Below are 18473 nucleotides of genomic sequence, written 5' to 3' on the forward strand. Positions count from 1 at the left end.
TTAAAGCTCAGTATCAGAAGCCATACTACCGTGCGGCGTGAAACATACTTCAGACCAACATTGAAGGGGGGAGTTTACTCCTTACCTCCTTTAATTTGGTGTAATCTTGCAGTATGGTTCTTGGAAGGGTAATATCCCCCTTTTATGAAGAAAGCGTAGTTTTCTTATATCGATGTATTTTGATAGAAATGTTTTTTTATGTAAAGAGTAGGGATTGGTGGGGTAAGCATTTTCTCTCGTACTTAGAAAAATCCAATAGTAGCATGTAAACAAGACCTTATCCAGGGGGGATAGTGGGTTTGAACCCCCCCCCCCTAAAAAAAGTTTTTCCGACTCGGAAAACGTAAAAAATGAATATAAACAGAGTTCTGATGCATTTTTTAATGTTTTTGTAACCCCCCTCCCCAAAAAAATTATGGATACGTTCCTGCATGTGAATCAACTAAAGATAAGTAATTCCCTATTCTTCAGCCCTAGTTCACAATAATTTAATTGGGCTATGCATAGGAAAGTGGGTCAAGTTTTTCAACCAAATTTAGGTAAATGGAGATGTTAAAACTTAAACCAATACAAATTGTCCTATATATAAAATCTAAAGTTTTCAAGAATGAATATTTCAACACAAAGGCAATGTAATGAAAAGCTAGACTTTTTTTTACACAGTGGTTCGAGAGTATTTGTATTTCCTGTAAAAAATAACATTTTCAGTTAAATTGTGTTAAATGCAATTTCTGTATTCTAATGTTTTTCTTTGCATTCTAAAACGCTTTCTGGAAATGAATTTTTGATCTTGCTCTCTGTAGAAGCGGCAGAATTTTTCGTTAAAGTATTTTAATAGACGATCGTTTAATAAAATACGAGTATTTTCAACAGGCTATGTTTGTTGGATTCAAGTAAGGTTTCAGAAAAGGGCAAGTTAGTCTTAAAGCGTAAAAAGCAGGGAGCCACACTTAGACCCACACAAAATTAGCGCATGGAATTAAGAGAATGATGCTGTCGATCCTATTTTTGCAGGATTTTTTATTTATTATATATGTGATCATTTTGATTAACAATCAAATACTATCAACTTTGACTTAAGCCAATTGTTCAATTAATCCAGTTTCAGAAGGTTTATTTATCAACTATATACTTTTAGTAATGTAAGCATTTAAAATAGATATCTGAAAGAGGTTGTTCGCCTTTGTCCCTTAAAAAAAAAACTTCAAGGAAATTATTTCCAGACTTGCATATTCATTCACAATGGAACGCTTTCAGAACTGTATCATCTATTTGCACTAATGATTAGGGCCGGAAAGTTGTAAATATATGTATATATATGTATATATATATATATATATATATATATATATATATATATATATATATATATATATATATATATATATATATATAAACTAAAAAAAAAATTCAGAATGATCAGTCTCCCCCATGTCTAGAACTAAGGAGAACCAATCAGAAATAGAACAAATATCCTCTGAACATGATTATTTTATATTTGTGAAAATTGAAGATTTCACGCCGACAATGATTATATCCTTCAGGTACCTAGTTTGTGCTAAACAGAAATAGCCACAACAAAAAGAAGACACTAATCATGACAACGAAATTAATAATTGAACAATTAAATGCAAGTAAATAGATAAAACCTTACGATCTTCAACATGGCTCACTCTTACGGGATCTTACCAGCCAATCTAATTGTTTTGTTGTACACATTTTCAGCATGAAAACGTACCCCTGATTCCTTTTTGACTGTCTCGAGTGTGTTTTCTCTTTGCTCGAGATACAAATGGTTTGTCGTTACCTCGTTATAGAATTTAGAAAAACACATCTCGGTATAAAAGAAAAACCGTTATTGCGACATTAATAGTTATTGTATTTTCTATTCTGCTGGTCTCTTCTCGTGTATCGAAGAATGGACCAAAATTTACTCTATGTTCTTCGCATCTCTCTATTGTTTCATGGTTCCATTTGAACGTTGAGCAATGGGTATTCTCTATAAAACTACCCTTTTAAACCTCCCTCTTTCTGAGTTTGTTTAACCCAAAAATACATTTTTCAGACATTCACATTGGAAAGAAAATAGTAAATGAAAAACGTATTGCAATCTTCTATGATCGAAGTTTTTTTGTGTCTTTTCTTTTTGTTCCGATATGACACATCTGTTTTAGTTATTTATAATCTTTGGTTGGATTCTAAATTATTACATTGGAGATCATCAATATCTTTTCTTTTCTCCCACAGTGGTTAATTGACATCCATCTTTGTGCTAGACTCACCTTATAAGACAGTATTTATGACATAAAGAGTGATGACGAAAAAGTACGTCTCTCTGATTTAGTGTTATTGATAGAGGGACTCAAGCGGAGTAATCCAAACAGCCAATACGGTACCATTGATTCTCCTAGAAAGACAGTTGTTCAATCTTTTCGACAGTCTAGAAAACTCCCTATTGGAAGCAACGTAGCAGAAGAAATCCTTTGGTTTAATTCGATAGTTTCTTATATCCTTTCTTGTCTTTCTTTTGCCAACTCTGAAAGGACTTTTCCCGGTTGATTTGGTTGATTATGTATCATTCGTTTCTAAGAACTGCCTGTATAAAATGTCAAAACGCAATTTTTTCCACTTCGATAAAGACAAGAAATATATAAATATTGATTTCCCACCTTTGGCAAAGTGTGGGCTGCTTCCGTGTTTAATCGTTTGTGCAAAATAATATATTTGTCTCAATTTGGCTGCGTTTAAGATTACGAATCTCTCAGCCTATGGCTATGTGGATCGAACGAAACACACTCAAGAATTAAGCTTAGGTTATATCTAGAAAACCGGTGTCATAGCAACAAAGACATGACAGGTGATAGAATGCATTGGACGTATATAATTTGATCTGTATATTTGCACAGTAGGGGCGGGGGGAAGGTTATGTTAGGGGCACTGTCCAAATACTTTACCCTCCCCCCCCTTATATTCAAATATATAGCCCAAATTATATCAGTATATACCTAAAGGTTATATCACATTAGGATTAACCTAACTTCACTTCTTGGGTGTGTTTCGTTTAATTAACAAGTACCTGCTATCAAGGCCGTACCCAGGGGGTTTAGGGGTTTTTTCCCCCCCCCCCCCCTCGAAATGTTTTTCTGACTCGTAAAGCCTAAAAAAACTGGAAATAAAAAAAAATATGGGTTTTTTAAGTTTTTTGTGTAACCCCCCTCCCCCCAAAAAAAATCCTGGATATGGCCTTGCCTGCTATATGCCTAAATTGAACAACTTCAACATTTTAAAATTGCTAGTTTTCTTTCATCAGTTTCATCAGCTAGTTCAATTTTCAGATTGCTAGTAAACTTCCAACGTTTTAAAATTGCTAGCTCCTATGAAAAAAAAACCGCGGTTAATACAGCTGTGGACGCTCCTCCTAAACGATTTTTCTTAGACCAGGGTACCTTTCCATTTGTAATAAAGGGAAGTGAAAATATTGAAAATGTATAGAACTTTTAATAAGATAGTGAACCTTGAAAAAAATTACAAAAATAATTAATTTTAAATATTTAGGCATCATGTTCGTGAGCCTTTATCAACGGAAGAAAAAGAAAGGGGAAATTTAAGAAAAAAAAACTAGCTTAAAAAAATTAGAATACGTATAAAAGATGATCAGATACATATTGCTATACAAGAAAACTTACATCTGATTTACTATAATGTTTTTTTTTTAAATAAGTCTAATATTTTTTTTTTTTTTTTTAAATATTTTAAAAAAAAATTTTTTTTTATATTTCTTTATAATATATATTTTTTTTAAATAATATTATAAGCACACATATAAGGCAGGATGACTGCTATATACTATTGTATTTGTCTGAGTTGTCTTCTGTTATGAGATTGTCTGACTAGTATACTTGCTGATTTTAGAAGAAATCTAATATGACAAGCACAAAGCCCAAGGCAGGGTATTTGAGGTAAGTCCAATATGATTAGCACAAAACAGAATTGTTCTATTAAACGTTTTACCCTTTTTTCAATATTTTCGTTTCATTTAATCATGGACGCTCCTCCTCTGTTCCATTCGTGTTGTTTACTCGGCAATACTTTCCTCGAGTAGCGCCACTCCTTAAGGTCCTCCTATACCAGTGAGATGGCGTAGGCAGGGATTCCCTTCCAGTGGTTAGTAAAGAGGAAGGAGCTGATTGTGAAGTCCCACAACCATCTCACCCCGCCCTAACAGTTCCATTTTTTTATACCCAGCTTTTCCTTGTTGGGGCAATTTACCGGTGACTAGTTTTTGTTTTCAGTACCTATGAGTTGTCAGTAATAGCAGTAGCTGTTTTTGTCGTTATAGTAATAGTAGCAGTATTCAGTCTGTATATATATTTTTGGGACTTCGGATTATGATAACGCTTGAATTAAAGTTGGGAGCAATAAACAAAAAAGCGAAGTAGACTTGGTCCACTCGCTTGAAAGGAAAACATATAATTTATAGATCACTTGAATAATTGTTGACATATCTCAGTCAATGTCCTGCTAACTCATGGAAGCATTGAAAATATTGAGATCCAGCTACATTTTGCTTTAAGCATTCTGAAAATGTCTACATTGAACTTTGTCTAGTTTTAAACTACACTCTAGTTTTGGGTATCAGGAAATGGCATTAGGACGTTTTCTCCGCTGTTCTTTCATCCTAAGTCTTCTTTGTGAATATTGGGAAACTCGAATTCTAGTGATAACCATTTTGATGAAGGTAATAACCATTCAAGGACTTGGCTATGTATGCTTATTTTGTATTAATCATGCAGGATAAATAAAAAAGACTTAAAAAAAAGAAAAAAAAAACTACAGCCTTTAAATTTTGGAGGCCAGTTGGGCCATGCGTAAAGTTTGAGTCTCGTGGTTGCAAAGATGTTTGTTAAGTGACGGTAATTCTATGATGTTTTCACAAATTTCTTTCGGAAAATTTTGGTTAAATCCAGTGTTGTTTCAGAAATCATTGTAATTTTGGTTCTATGTTGTTTTCAGTACATATTCGGAAAATATTTAGTTGAATTCAGTGTTTTTTCAGAAATCATTGTTAGTTTGGTCAGTCCAAAGGATTGGACAACTTCAGGCGAAATGAACATTTTTTCCCTTTTTTATCTGTGTACGGTTTTAGTGTTACAATTTTATTGTTGCAGGTTTAATTAATGTGCTATGGTTCTTAGTTCTTGATTATTACCCTTTACCCTTTCATTATTATTTTTTTATGCGGGTTATAAATGATTATCTTATCGCTCTTTTTCAACTGGATTGTCTTGGAATCACGTGTGTGGGGTGAAATTTTTCAAAAGTTACTTTGAAGCTCGTATATATTTCTCAGTACCCTTTTTATCTTTTTCTGTAGCTTTATTGATTTCCCAGTCTGCTTCATTTTAGGTATCTTCTTTTTAATAAATCACAGTCATTCCCGTTACAAAAGCTATTATTTAAAACCATTTCCATCGTTGCTATCTATTTCCCTTCAGATCACCAGGGATGATTTTTCATTTTGGTTAACGTGCAAGGGGATAAAAGAAAGGGGATTTCTCGGATATTCCTTCAAAGTGTCTTGTCTTTCAAGTTTGATATATAATACAGATTTCTTAGAATACTCATAATGCAAAAGTTCTTACATGATTTCTCTCTTGTTGAATATCCTTATCTGTCTTATTTTGAGTGAGTTTAAGTCGTTTTCCTTGTACATTTTTTCTGACCATTATCGCTCATGAGAGGTTTTGGTTGAGGAATGCGTGATCGATTTGAACTCTCAGTCAATTATTTAGAGACTTTTTTTTTGAAATTTTCGACACAAAAAAACATTGTGCTGAGCTCAGAAAAAGGCGAAAACCCTTATATTCATGAACAGTAAAGTTCTTGAAAAGGAAATGAGGTTGTACTAATGTTTTTGTTTATTGGGGCGTTTTAACGTTTATTCTATATTTCAAGTATACTTCCCAGAAATGTTTGTTCCCTTTAAACGAAATATTTATCAGGTCAATGTTGCTGCTTAGCAAGAATAAACTGTTCCAGGTGAAAATTTTTGGGAAAGTCAGATCATGAAAAACTGCTCTAGATTTCTACCTTTTTTCCGGAGTTGTAGAATCATGATTGTTCCGATAGTTAAAATCTTTTAAGAGTGACTGTCATTATTCATTTCTGTTTAAACCTAGATATAACTGATTTGATATAATTTGAATATAATTTATATGACCAATCTAAATAGATCAATCTATACCTCTCTTCATGACTCCGCCTCTTCGCGCACGCGCAATGACAAATGTTTAGCACTTTTATCCGATAGAAAGCCAAGTAGTAACCGAAACTATTGCTCTGACGTACTGGGAACTTCCCAGTCAGCGCGCTATGATGTTTATCATTTTTGAGGAAAATTTTCGCTACAGGTCGTATATATAGGCCCACTTTTCTGTGTGTTAAATGCTGATCATCTAGTGGGTTTAGGTATGAAGTTTGATTCTATCAATCACTGCCGCTGGATGCCATCGAGATATTGCCTATGACATTAAAATCTTGTGACGAACTCGTACTTTTTTTTTTAATTGTTTTTTTTTCTTTTTTAGTAGACGGGTATTTGTTTGCAAGATGAAAGCATAACTGACATATTAGAAAGTGGGTATCGGTATCCCACTACATTGTATAGTAGTAGAAATAAACGATAAAATACAAAGGCTATACAATTTCAGTAGAAAAAGAATATCTGGAAAAGGAAATATCTGTTCCTTTGTGAATGCCGCAACATATAAGATGTCTTTGAATGAGGACAAATGTATCAACACAAATATAGAAGACAAGCAAGGTTGTGACTGTGACTAGTAGCCTAAGCGTGTATATTGAGGAAAATTTTAATCGAAATAATACAGCTGCCTATAGAAGGGAATATTTTATTTAATAAAGGTATAACCCTGGATGAAATAGTAAAGCACAAATTATAACCAAGTAAATGGTCATATATTATCAGATAATCTAGCTTCAGTGCTGTGCATTTCGAAATTTTCAAAAGAGAAGCTAAAAAACATTGAAAATCATTCATTTCCAAATTCAATGATTTTAAAAAATGTTAAGACTAAAAATATTTGACTTTCGCGGACTAGTTACCGTCTTTGTCCTGCTGTGTCTTCTGCATCCAACCGTATTTAAGGCTTCTGCTTATACCACCTCCCGAGAAACCCTCAGGATGTATTGTCATTTTTGCAGCTTCGTCTCTATCAATTCCGTGAACTTCTTTCTTGTACCTTAATGTTGGCTATTTAGTAAAGGTACTGACTATGATTGCGGATTCTTTACCTTGAATAAAGTAAAAGACACATAGCTTGATCACGTCATCCCTTATTTTCTTGAACAACAGTTCACATTGCAATCACGTTTTATTTACAAAGGCAGAGTAATTAGATCCGTCCATTCTAAGATGAAGAAAATCGAATTACTGCACCTAATAGAAATTGACGACGCTCTAAACACAGGCGTTTCTTGCTTACCAGACTTTCTCTTTGTTTTGTTTTTACATCTAGTTCGCAATAAGGATGGGGTTGATTAAATGTCTTACTTTACAGTTAGTTATCTCCTTAAGATGAACGTTAGTTTTGGTAAATTCTGTTAGATTAATTCTACGTTTTGCCTGCATCATCCTAGTATTCATGTAGATATATTTGCATTAGCTCTGTAAACATACAATGCAGAGTTAACAAGGCATGCATTAGGAATGCTTATTTAGGATAACAGAGAATAATCTCCACTTTATCCACAATTATTCTAGGTGGCTATAATGATGGGAAAAAAATGCACTGAATAAAGTAGCCAATCATTTAAGTCAGGGAAATTGTGGTATATTAAATGTTAAGACTGCGATGATATATTTACTTTGCCCTTTTTGGTACTACTATTTATGGTTCTGAAAATGAAAAATATCGACATTTTTGGGGAATTAAAAAGGGGAAGTAACACTGCTACATTTAAACAAAAGTGAAATAGTACTTCGCAAAGCCATATCTAGGGGGGGGGGTGGATTTACCGGTTTGGCCCCCCCCCCCTCCTGGATTTTTATCAGACCTGTAAATAATTAACAAAAATGCATATAAACAAAATTTTTATGTGTTTTGGAAAACAAAAAATCGTAAAAACCCCTCTGAAAAAATACCTCCCCCCCCCCTTTCCTCAGAAAAAGTCCTGGACACGCCATTTTGTCAAGTCAAAAAAAGAAAAGCAAGATTTTTTTTTAATTTTCTACTAGCCTACTTAGAGAAAATTCTTTTTCTTTACTCTTTATTATTTTCGCTTCTTTTCTAGATACCATCCTATTTTTTTTTCTCCTTCTTTTTATTTTGTAAAGTATCAAGAATCGGACTACGACATGAAGTTTTTCTACGACTTTGATGCCAATCCTTAGATATAGACTTTTTCAATCAGTTTTACGGACAGTTTCGTGCCTATATAGTGTATCCATTCTCATTTCGACTTGTGTAAAATGTGACATAAATAGATTCTAATCTAGTGCTCTAAAACATTTCATTGAAACTCAGTCAATACCACTGTTGCCAACGCTTTGAAATAAACTGTACCAGTTTTCCGATTAAAATTTTACCTCAAGAAAGTAATTTGTATCATTGGAACAGCAGGTTAAAAATTTGCCATAACAATAAGAACATTTTCAATAAACTAAAACTTGGGACAGATGTTTGAGTCAAAAAAGAGCAAGTAAAACCTTAATGTATCGGGAAATCTGACTGTACCAAAAAATTTCCAAATGTACTGCACTGTCCCAGGACCTCTAAATTATACCCAAAATGGTACAATTGTACCGCGTTGGCAACGCTAGTCGATACTCTGACAATCAAGATATTGGCTTCAGAACATATTCCTCATTTTGAGTGAAGTACCGAGAACAGTGAAATTGAATCGGATTGTTTGAGTTGGTGACGTGGGAACTTACGCAACCATATATATCCTAACAAATTTACAAAAATCGGGAATTTAATTCCTAGTGTTAAGAATCTACATAAGCTATTATGAAGTTTTGGTATTAGTTCATGCATAATTTAAAGAAAAGAAATATGGGTGAAAAATCAATAAAAAAACTATACTAAAAACATGTGCCATCGAACATCTTAAGGTTTATCTTTCGTTTGAAGGTGTAGTGATCTTTACGGACGAAAAACGTTGGCAAATTTAAGGAATTAGCTTGGTATAATCTACAGTTCTTACTTCAGAATATGCAGAATATATGGAGTTAACACATTTCGACGGCAGTTCTACTATATGTTACCCCTTCCCCCCTAATGTGCAGATATATAGCCCAAATTACATATTTCCAATTTATTTTGCCATGTGTCACTTTTGTTTCAACCCGTGTAACCGTAAATTGAATCAACTGACGGAGTCAGAAACCGGTACTCGTAGGGAAATACATAATGTGAGCTGTATATTTGAACATTAAGGGGGGAGGGTAAAGTATAGTGGAGCTGCAATCAAATTATATTAACTGCAATTATTCTACAAACTATGAAATAGAAATCGTTTTTTAATCATGTTTCCTTCTCAATAGCCCCAATTCTAGACTTATGCCATTAGTTTCGCTATATTGGTAAGTAAATATTTTAATATTATATAAGTAAATATATAAAATGACTTTTATTTTAGGGTCTCCTGGGATGGTACATGGTTCGCTCCGGTCTGGAACACGAACGATTTCAGGGCCCATCTGATATACCGCGTGTATCACAGTATCGTTTAGCTTCACATCTTGGCTCAGCTTTTATTCTGTATTCTTTGTTTCTGTGGTCTGCCCTTGGTCATTTGCTACCAGCTGAGGCTCCGCAGAAGGTCACAAAAGGCATGCTTCAGTTGAGACGATATGCCCTAGGGGTCAAAGGATTTATGTTCCTAACTATAATTTCGGGTATGTGGTCTTCATTTAGTAATACTGAAGAATAGAAGATATTGATTTTTGATCAAAGATTTCTTTATAATTATTAACAGTTACATATTTAAAAGCCAAACCGTTTATTCTGAACCTAAATTTAGTTTATGCTTCCTGTGTTTTATCATCCATAAAGTTTACCGAGTTTTAAATGAGAATAATACAGTGTTGCCTTTATTTACGTGATTGTCGTCGATGGCTGCAATTGTTTAAACTTTTTCTTGTGAGATTAAGGTAAGGGATAAAAATTCTACAAAAATTTTTCATGGAAAGACGTAAATAAGTCTGGAATTTCTTCATATTAGTTAGTATCATCAAAGTTACTTTACTTAACATAAAAGTTAAAAAATAAATCTTGAAAGATAATTATTTATTCACACTAGGCTGCAGCATCAAAGTTGCTTTGGTAAAAAAAAAAAAATAGAAACCACGCATTTTTGGGGGGTGGGTCTTGAATATAATAAGTTTCACGGAGGGGTTAAGGGTGAGAGCCAACTGGGTAATTAAGCAGCAGCTGACAAGGCCGATTAAAGAAAAAAATCTCAAGTGCGAGAAAAAATATGGCATTCGCAAAATTATCGCAAAGTTACCACCACTATACAGCATCTATTTGATAATATTATTCCATGTCTCTGCCCTTTCTATAGATTTGATAATCTTGCTATGAAATGATTTCTGGTGCTCCCAAAAAACGAACTTTGAAAGCATATCTACTCACAGGTGGGGAGATTGATCTCACGTCATTCCCAATATTATGACCTATAATCAAGCATTATTCGTGACCCCCCCCCCCTACTCCTTAAGAGTAGACCTGTATGTATAATTTGTAAATTAATAAAGCAATGATTTAACGATCGAAAAGCAGTTGTGGAATGTTGGTTCAAATTTAATCGACGGGTTGAAGCCAAAATTCATCCAGAAAATGGCTGATTAATAATGTGATCACCAGACGAAAAGGATAATTTATTATATTTTATTTAGGCTACTATGTATGCATAGGTAGAAACGAAGTTACCTCCACACTGGTCAAACTATTGCCGCATTTCAGTTAATTGATAATAAGGTCAACGGTATGTTCAGTCAGGGTCCAAAACAGAGGGGTTTCAAGACATGGCTGCTTCAGGAGCCACTTGAGACAATGACCTGAGTAGTTTGAGGATTGATCCACTCATTGCTCTCGTATAGAATATCCTGGTTTCATTCTATCAGCAGATAGGGTTTCCGCTAGGTCAAAAGTGAATTCGCTAACATCTTGGGGGGGGGGGATCACTAAATGAGTGAAAAAATCACTAGAATTACTATTTGTGTACTTACTTCTTGAAAGGGGTAGAAAGGGTATATTTTTCGTTTATCTTAGAGTAAATTAAAAAGAAAGCAGGACATATGAGGTATTAAATTTAAAAAAAAAATAGTGTGAATGAAAACTAAAGCGTATTTTACCTTTGTGGGCAATATATGCTTGTTTACATGCAGACTCTGTCCTTAAGGCTAGTCCTTAAGGTCCATATCTCAGTACGGACCAAACACCACAGGATAAAAGAAAAACAAGAAGAATTTAAAATATGTATTATATATATATATATATATATTAAATAATATATATTAAAAATATGTATTAGACAAGGATTTTGTATGTTTTTTAATATTACAGAGTCTATTTATTTAAAAAAAAAAAGGCTAGTCCTGAGTTCAATACAGCTTATTGCAGTCTATTAAATTTTTTTTTTTGTTCACTGACAGGCATCGAAAGCCATTCCCTTACAAAAAAAAATGATTTTCGTTGGCTGTCTGCGCCGAAAATCACTTGCAATCGATTGCAGTAAGTTATATTGAACACGGGTTAGCATCACTGTGCTATTCTTACTCTAAATCAAACGCTTATGTGCTATTATCATTCGCATTAATTAATATTTTAGGAAAGATCAAAAATGGAAGCAAAAAATCGCTAAAATTTACTGGGTAAAACAAAATCGTTTGGCAAAAATAGTATTAAAAATATTGATAAACCGCTAGTAATGGCAAACTTGTAAGTAGAATGATTTGTTGACCTCAATATGTGCTATTATCAACCAACAAGCATTACTTACGTATTAGAGGAGATTTTATTTGCAAATCGATCACTGTCTCTCCTCTTTCCCTCCCCCTCTGCCTCTTTCTATCCCTCTCCTTCAGGGGCGTAATTTCGTCAAAATCCTGGGGGGGGGCAAATTTGGAGCCGATTTTCCCAAATCAAGCGAAAATGACAGAAAAAACTAAAAAATATAAGCCATTTGGTACCATAAAAGTACTATTTAGTAATTTGAAAGTACTATAAAAGTACTTTATAGTAATATATAAAAGTTACTTATAGTACTATAAAGGTAAATATGTACTAAAAAACTGATCTGTTTCTATTGATGCTCGAACTATGCAGGTTTATTTAGTTTAAACAAGATTTTGGAAGAAAATAAATTTCAGCTGGGGGGGGGGGGGCAAACTGGGGTCGGGGTTGGGGTGAGGGGGTTAGCAAACCTAGGTCTGTGAGGGGTACCCCCCCCCCCCGCTGTCCCATAGCAAATTACGCCCCTGCTCTCCTTTGACAACATCTTGTATTACTCTTCTTTGTAATTGTTCTGAGTATTCTTTCTATCATATAACCTTTCTTCTTTCAAATACTTCATCCTAGCTACAACCTCTCACCGAACTAAAGATGTCATCTGTGAGTGTCAAATAAACTTATGAAAAAAAAAGCGTTCGCCTTAGTAGGCAACCAGATAATTGGATATCAAACCTCTTCCCACATGGCGGTGGGATCGACTTTTAATAATTGCTAAAGAAAATTACGTTTTGACGCTAATGGGATATTGCTTATCCAAGAAAAGATTTCTTTCTCCCTTGGAAATTGGGGGAAATCTAATTACTTATTTGGCGCCCGTTTCAGGCCCAGCTCATGCTTTGATGAATCGATGTAAAGGAATGGAATTAGTGTTGCTGAAATAGCAAAGAATTTTTGTCGACATCCACCATTGATAAAATCATCGCTTAATAATGTTAGAGCGAGAAAGAGATGAAGACGAGAGTATAATTGTATAATGGGAATGTGGATTTAGCACCATTTGCAATAAGGAGATAAATAACTAATGAAGAGAAAATTGAGTCATACACAAGTTTTTCTTGGACCGATCTGTCACTTTTTTCGCTGTTTATTTAATATGTCCATTTTATTTAGTTTTCCGAATTTTATTTTATAATTTGTTTTTTCTTCTTTCTGCACTGAAAATGGCTAAGTTGAGGCCTCGGTTGAAATGTTTGCATTATTTTACGGTTTAGCTGATATTTTTTTTCCTACCCTAGGTTTGCATGCTGAATTAATTGTTTAAGTTTATTTGTCGATTTTCGTGCAATTAACTTAGTTAAAGAGGGGATAAACTCCATATTCTTAGAAGTACGTATTTCCAAAAGGAGAGTATCATATAATGAATTTTTGACATCTTGTTTATGTTTCAATATGTTCTTCAGCTCATGTTTCAGTATTTCAGAATATTCTACTTTGTATATCAGTGTATTTTATCCGTATCAATATGTTTCCAGTATAAATCTCAGTCCACTCCCATTATCACTTTGACCTTGAGAGAATGGGCATTACAGTTACTCTTCCACCATTATGAACCTCATCATGACTTATAGAAAAGGTGATAGGAGTGGCTTCTTTTACTCTCCAGCACAAATTGAATATTTGCATTTTTCCCCCTGTCGTACGGATGGGGTATGAATAAAGACTTCCGGCACTAAAATTTTAATCCCTATTTTGAATCTAAAACCAAAACAAGGGTATATTCATGTTCTCAATTATAAGCACCAGTATTCTATTGTTTGGTGAGGTTTGAGAAACAGCTAGATTCTCCTTTTTGATATTTAAGTCTCACATGCTGATCCTAGTAAGTCCATAATAAATTCAGTTAAGCGTTTAAAATATATTACTGAGGACGTAGCATCGATTCAACAGTATTTAAGAGATAAGATAGAATGTCCATAAGATAACTATTGATATTGCAGTTTCTTTGGGACCAAGGTTGGTTGGGTTACTACTACTACTACTACTAACAAATCACCGCAGCGTCAAATCGCCTGAGGCCAACACAGCCACGCACGATCCTCTCCATCCCAATCTATTCAAAGCCTCCCTCTTTACACCCTCCCAGGAAGTTCCCATTTCCTTTAAATCTTTCTTTATGACATCTTCCCACTCCAATCGAGGACGACCTGCTTTCCGTTTAGCCCTAGACGGTTGGCCAAAAAGGACTATTTTCGGCAATCAGTCATCCTTCATCCGCAGAACTTGCCCAAGCCATCTCAACCTTTCTCTCATTATAGCCCTAGGAAGCGGGATTGAACCGCACTTTTCGTACAGTCTGAATACTGTTTGAAATATGATCAGTCAACTGGGTATCCGGACAATCCGTTGGCAATTTAAAATCAAAAAGTAAGACAGTCAGATTTGACCTACTAATTATCGTAGGTTTACGTATTTTCTAAGCTTTGGAGGGGATCAACCATTTTTTTTAACCGTGAGTGTGGTTAAGAGTCCTAGAAATGTGTCATTTAGCTCTTTTTTCCCTTGGGGGCCTTCGTATCAGGGGTGGCGTTTTGAGAATGCTCACGGTGCTATGTCCCTTGCAGGGTGACTAATTCACAAGGTATATTCTAAAAAAAAAGAAAAGAATGAGACATGGAATGAGAAATGGGTTTTCTTCGCTCCTAGCTTCCTTTGCTGTGAAAATTCTTGGCTCTTGCTCTTGCTTCTTGGCTCTCCTCTTTTCCATAAAAAAATGGAAATGACGTTTGCGCTTTGAAAAACTATTACCAGTGAGAAAGGGAATTCCCCCTCCCACCCTTTCTCGCGTGCAAGCTCTATTGAAGAAAACGGCTTATTATGGAACTAGACAAATATCTAGATTCTCTGGCTCTTGCCGAGCTTGAACAAAATTGTTTGTTCAATGTAACCTCATGTCTACAGCCACAGAAAAGTAAAAACACTTAAATCTGTGTATCAAACAGTTCGTGGTAACGAACTGTAAGTAAGGAGCGACCCGGCTCAATACTAACCGAAACCTTAAAAAGCGGACTTTTGATACCAATAGATGTACCAAAAGAATCGGCTTATTATTGCTAATTTCAAATATATAAGTTTCTTTAAGTTTAGTTTACCCATTAAAGGCTACGGGCCTTGTAAAACTTGCCCGATTTTCTAAAAAAAGAGGGGGGAAACACCCCCTGAAAATCATAGAATCTTAATGAAAATCATACCATCAGATTCAGCGTACCAGAAAACTATACTGTAGTTTCAAGCTTCTATCTGCAAAAATGTGGATTTTTTTTTTTCCGATTCTTTAAGAACGATTCCTGAAACATAAGGGCCGTTTAATTAGAACAATAAGAAGCTTTTTAAAACTTCTAATAAACTTTAGCGCAAAGAGCGAGGTGTTGGGGAGGAGGTAACCCCCTTGATATACGCAATAATTTCTGTTCGTTTCAAGTTTGAATGTTGCTCCATACTTTCAGTTCGAAAAACTTATTTTTTTATATTTAATCTGTGTACATTTAGATTCCATTGTGAACCAATATAGTTGCTAGTAAATAGAATGGTCTGGTAGGAAAAAAAAAAACTTCAGTTCGAAAAACTTATTTTTTATGTTTAATCTGTGTACATTTAGATTCCATTGTGAACCAATATAGTTGCTAGTAAATAGAATGGTCTGGTGGGGAAAAAGAATTGGACTTAATCATTTTAGCCTCTTAATGATTTATTTCCTAGTTGAAATCCAATATGTTACGCAATATATTGTTATATATTATCTAATAATTAATTTTATATTATAATATAATGTAAACGTCAGATATATGAGACATTAAATGCAAAATCTTGTTAACATCAAACTTCTATTTCTCGAAGTTTGTTTCACCAAATATTGTAATGTGGATGCCTGAGATCTTGTGGCGTGCTCACTGAATTCATCGAAATAAAGGAACAGAATTGCCGTTGATGATACAGCAAAGATTTTCCTTTACAAACCATTCTAGTAAAACGTTTCCTTGTTAATCTTAGAGAGGAGGGGGAAAGAATAGAATTGCGTGATAGAAGGAGTAAGCAAAAGGTCGTGTGAAAAAGAACAGTTTTAACATTAAAATTGTGTTGCTCTGGCAGACAAAATAACTCAAATTTGCTTATAACTATAAAACAAAAATAGTCATAAACTTCGGTCGCTCGTGTTTTGGCCTCAAGGCATATCTTCTTATACCGGATTGGGAAAGCCTTATCCCTCGTTTATTTTTCAAACGTGGGCTAGGAGGTGATGAACATGGCGTTCGGTCACTTCTTAATTTATTTTTACCAAAAAAAAACCTGGGTCTTGACTATTCTATTCTTTACCTCTTAACTGCATCCACCATCTTTACTAGTAATTAAATAAAAAAAAACAAGTTTTTTAAACTGAAAGTAAAGAGCGACATTAAAACTTAAAACGAATGGAAATTATTCCGTATATGAAAGGGGCTGTCCCCTCCTCAACGCCTCGCTCTTTACGCTAAATTTTTTTATTGTTTTAAAAAATAAAGTTGTGAGACACAGTCAAACTTTAGGGTAAAGAGCGAGGCGTTGAGGAGGGGACAGCCCCTTTCATATAAGGAATAATTTCTGTTTGTTTTAAGTTTTAATGTCGCTCCTTACTTTCAGTTTAAAAAACTTGTTTTTTTTTATTTAATTTCTGATCGTTTTTTAGTTATTGCAGCTTTTATTTTGGCTCACCGTCATTGACTAAGTAAACAAAATTTGCATAAAAATATTACTTTTCTTTTGCTAAATGGCTGTCTCTAAATTTAGTTCTGACGTAATTTACAAATTAACTTATGTAACGAACTTCTATATTCGTATATTTTTCTTCGGGCAAAAAATACAAAGTTGCAGATTTTTGCAGATATGAGCTTGAAACCTATGTAATAGGGTTTCCTGATATGCTGAATCTGACGGTGTGATTTTCATTAAAATTCTTTCACTTGTAGGGGATGTTTCCCCCCTCTTTAAAAAATCAGGTAAATTCTCTCAGGCTCGTAGCCTTTGATGAGTAATACTAAACTTAATAAAATTTATATATTTAGAATCAGCATCATAAGCCCATTCTTTTGATACATTTATTGACTTCAAAATTCCGTTTTTAAAAGTTTCGATTACTATTGAGCCGTATCGCTTGTTTTTTTTTTGTTTTTTTTTTCTTATTACGTATATGTTATTACGTATATGAGGGGGTTCTCCCCTTAGTCAATACCACGCTCTTTACGTTAAAAGTTAAAAAAAAAAAATTTAATTCACAAACCCCTGAATCACAAAGGCCGTTTAATTATAATAGATATAGCTCTTTTGAAAGCAATAAAAAAAAATTTAGCGTAAAGAGCGAGTTATTGCGTTGGGGAAGAACCCCCTCATATACGTAATAATTTCTGTTCGTTTTAAGTTCTAATGTTGCTTCTTACTTTCAGTTGAAAAAACTTTTTTTTTTATTTTATTTAATTTCTAATCGTTTTTTAAATAATGCTTGGAAATCCGGCGCCCCCTTCATAGAAATGTCCCTTACCCCAAAGAAACATCCTCCACGGAAAGATTCTCCCGAGTAGCACCCTCCTCCAGCCCCCCCCCCCACCCGAAAAAAAACCGTCCGGAAAATGTCGGTTTACTTCCCAATAACCAATACAATATGTAAGCAGTGGGCAAAGTTCATATCTTGCAGCTCTTTTCCTGGGAACTGTGGGGGATTAACTCATCCTAAAAGACATTTTTATTAAATTGTCGACTATGGTGAACAAAATAGCTATCTCAAAACTTTAATTGGGTGGCTTTGAGAAAAAATGAGTGTGGGAGGGGGCCTAGTTGCCCTCCATTTTTTTGGTCACTTAAAAAGGGCACTAGAAATTTTAATTTCCGTTCCAATGAGCCCTCCTACGATATTGTAGGACCACTGGGTCAATACGATTACCCCTGGAAAAAAAAAATAAACACGCGTCTGTCATCTTTCTTCGGGCAAAAAATACATAATTTCACAATTTGACAGATAGGTGCTTGAAACTTCTAAAGAGTGGTTCTCTGATACTCTTAGTGTAATGGTGTAATTTTCATTAAGGTTCTATATCTTTGAAGAGGCATTTCTTCCCTTTTTCGAAAACCAGCTAAATTTTGTCAGGGGCGTAACTGTTAATGGATATAATTAAACTAGATGAAACATATATATTTGAAATCAGAATTAAAATCTGATTCTTTTGATGAATCTATTGGTATCAAAATTCCGTTTTTTAGAGTTTCGGTTACCATTGAGCCGGGTCGCTCCTTACTTACAGTTCGTTACCACGAACTGTTTGATGCACCCAAATAAGTGAAGCTATCGACTTGATCCGTCTTCTTGTTACTATATATCACCTCTTCACATTCATTTATTCCTAGTCTAAGAGACTTAATCTTTTTAACATCAATGTTCAAACTTTTTTTGTACCCTGAACCCTCAAAATC

The 18473-nt window shown here is 34.3% G+C and overlaps 1 protein-coding gene across 1 annotated transcript in view; it reads left to right on the top strand.

Annotated features, from left to right (window-relative positions):
* Positions 1–18473, top strand: part of LOC148952947 (heme A synthase COX15) — a 202828-nt gene that overhangs the window by 131825 nt on the left and 52530 nt on the right. Inside the window, exon 5 of the mRNA XM_089088202.1 lies at positions 9661–9919. Coding sequence (XP_088944328.1) covers positions 9661–9919 — 259 coding nt within the window. The remainder of the gene's footprint in view (positions 1–9660; positions 9920–18473) is intronic.

The sequence above is a fragment of the Artemia sp. Qi Xiang Cuo genome, chromosome 4 (assembly GCF_049724085.1).
Source record: "Artemia sp. Qi Xiang Cuo chromosome 4, ASM4972408v1, whole genome shotgun sequence".
In the NCBI taxonomy this organism is placed as follows: domain Eukaryota; kingdom Metazoa; phylum Arthropoda; class Branchiopoda; order Anostraca; family Artemiidae; genus Artemia; species Artemia sp. Qi Xiang Cuo.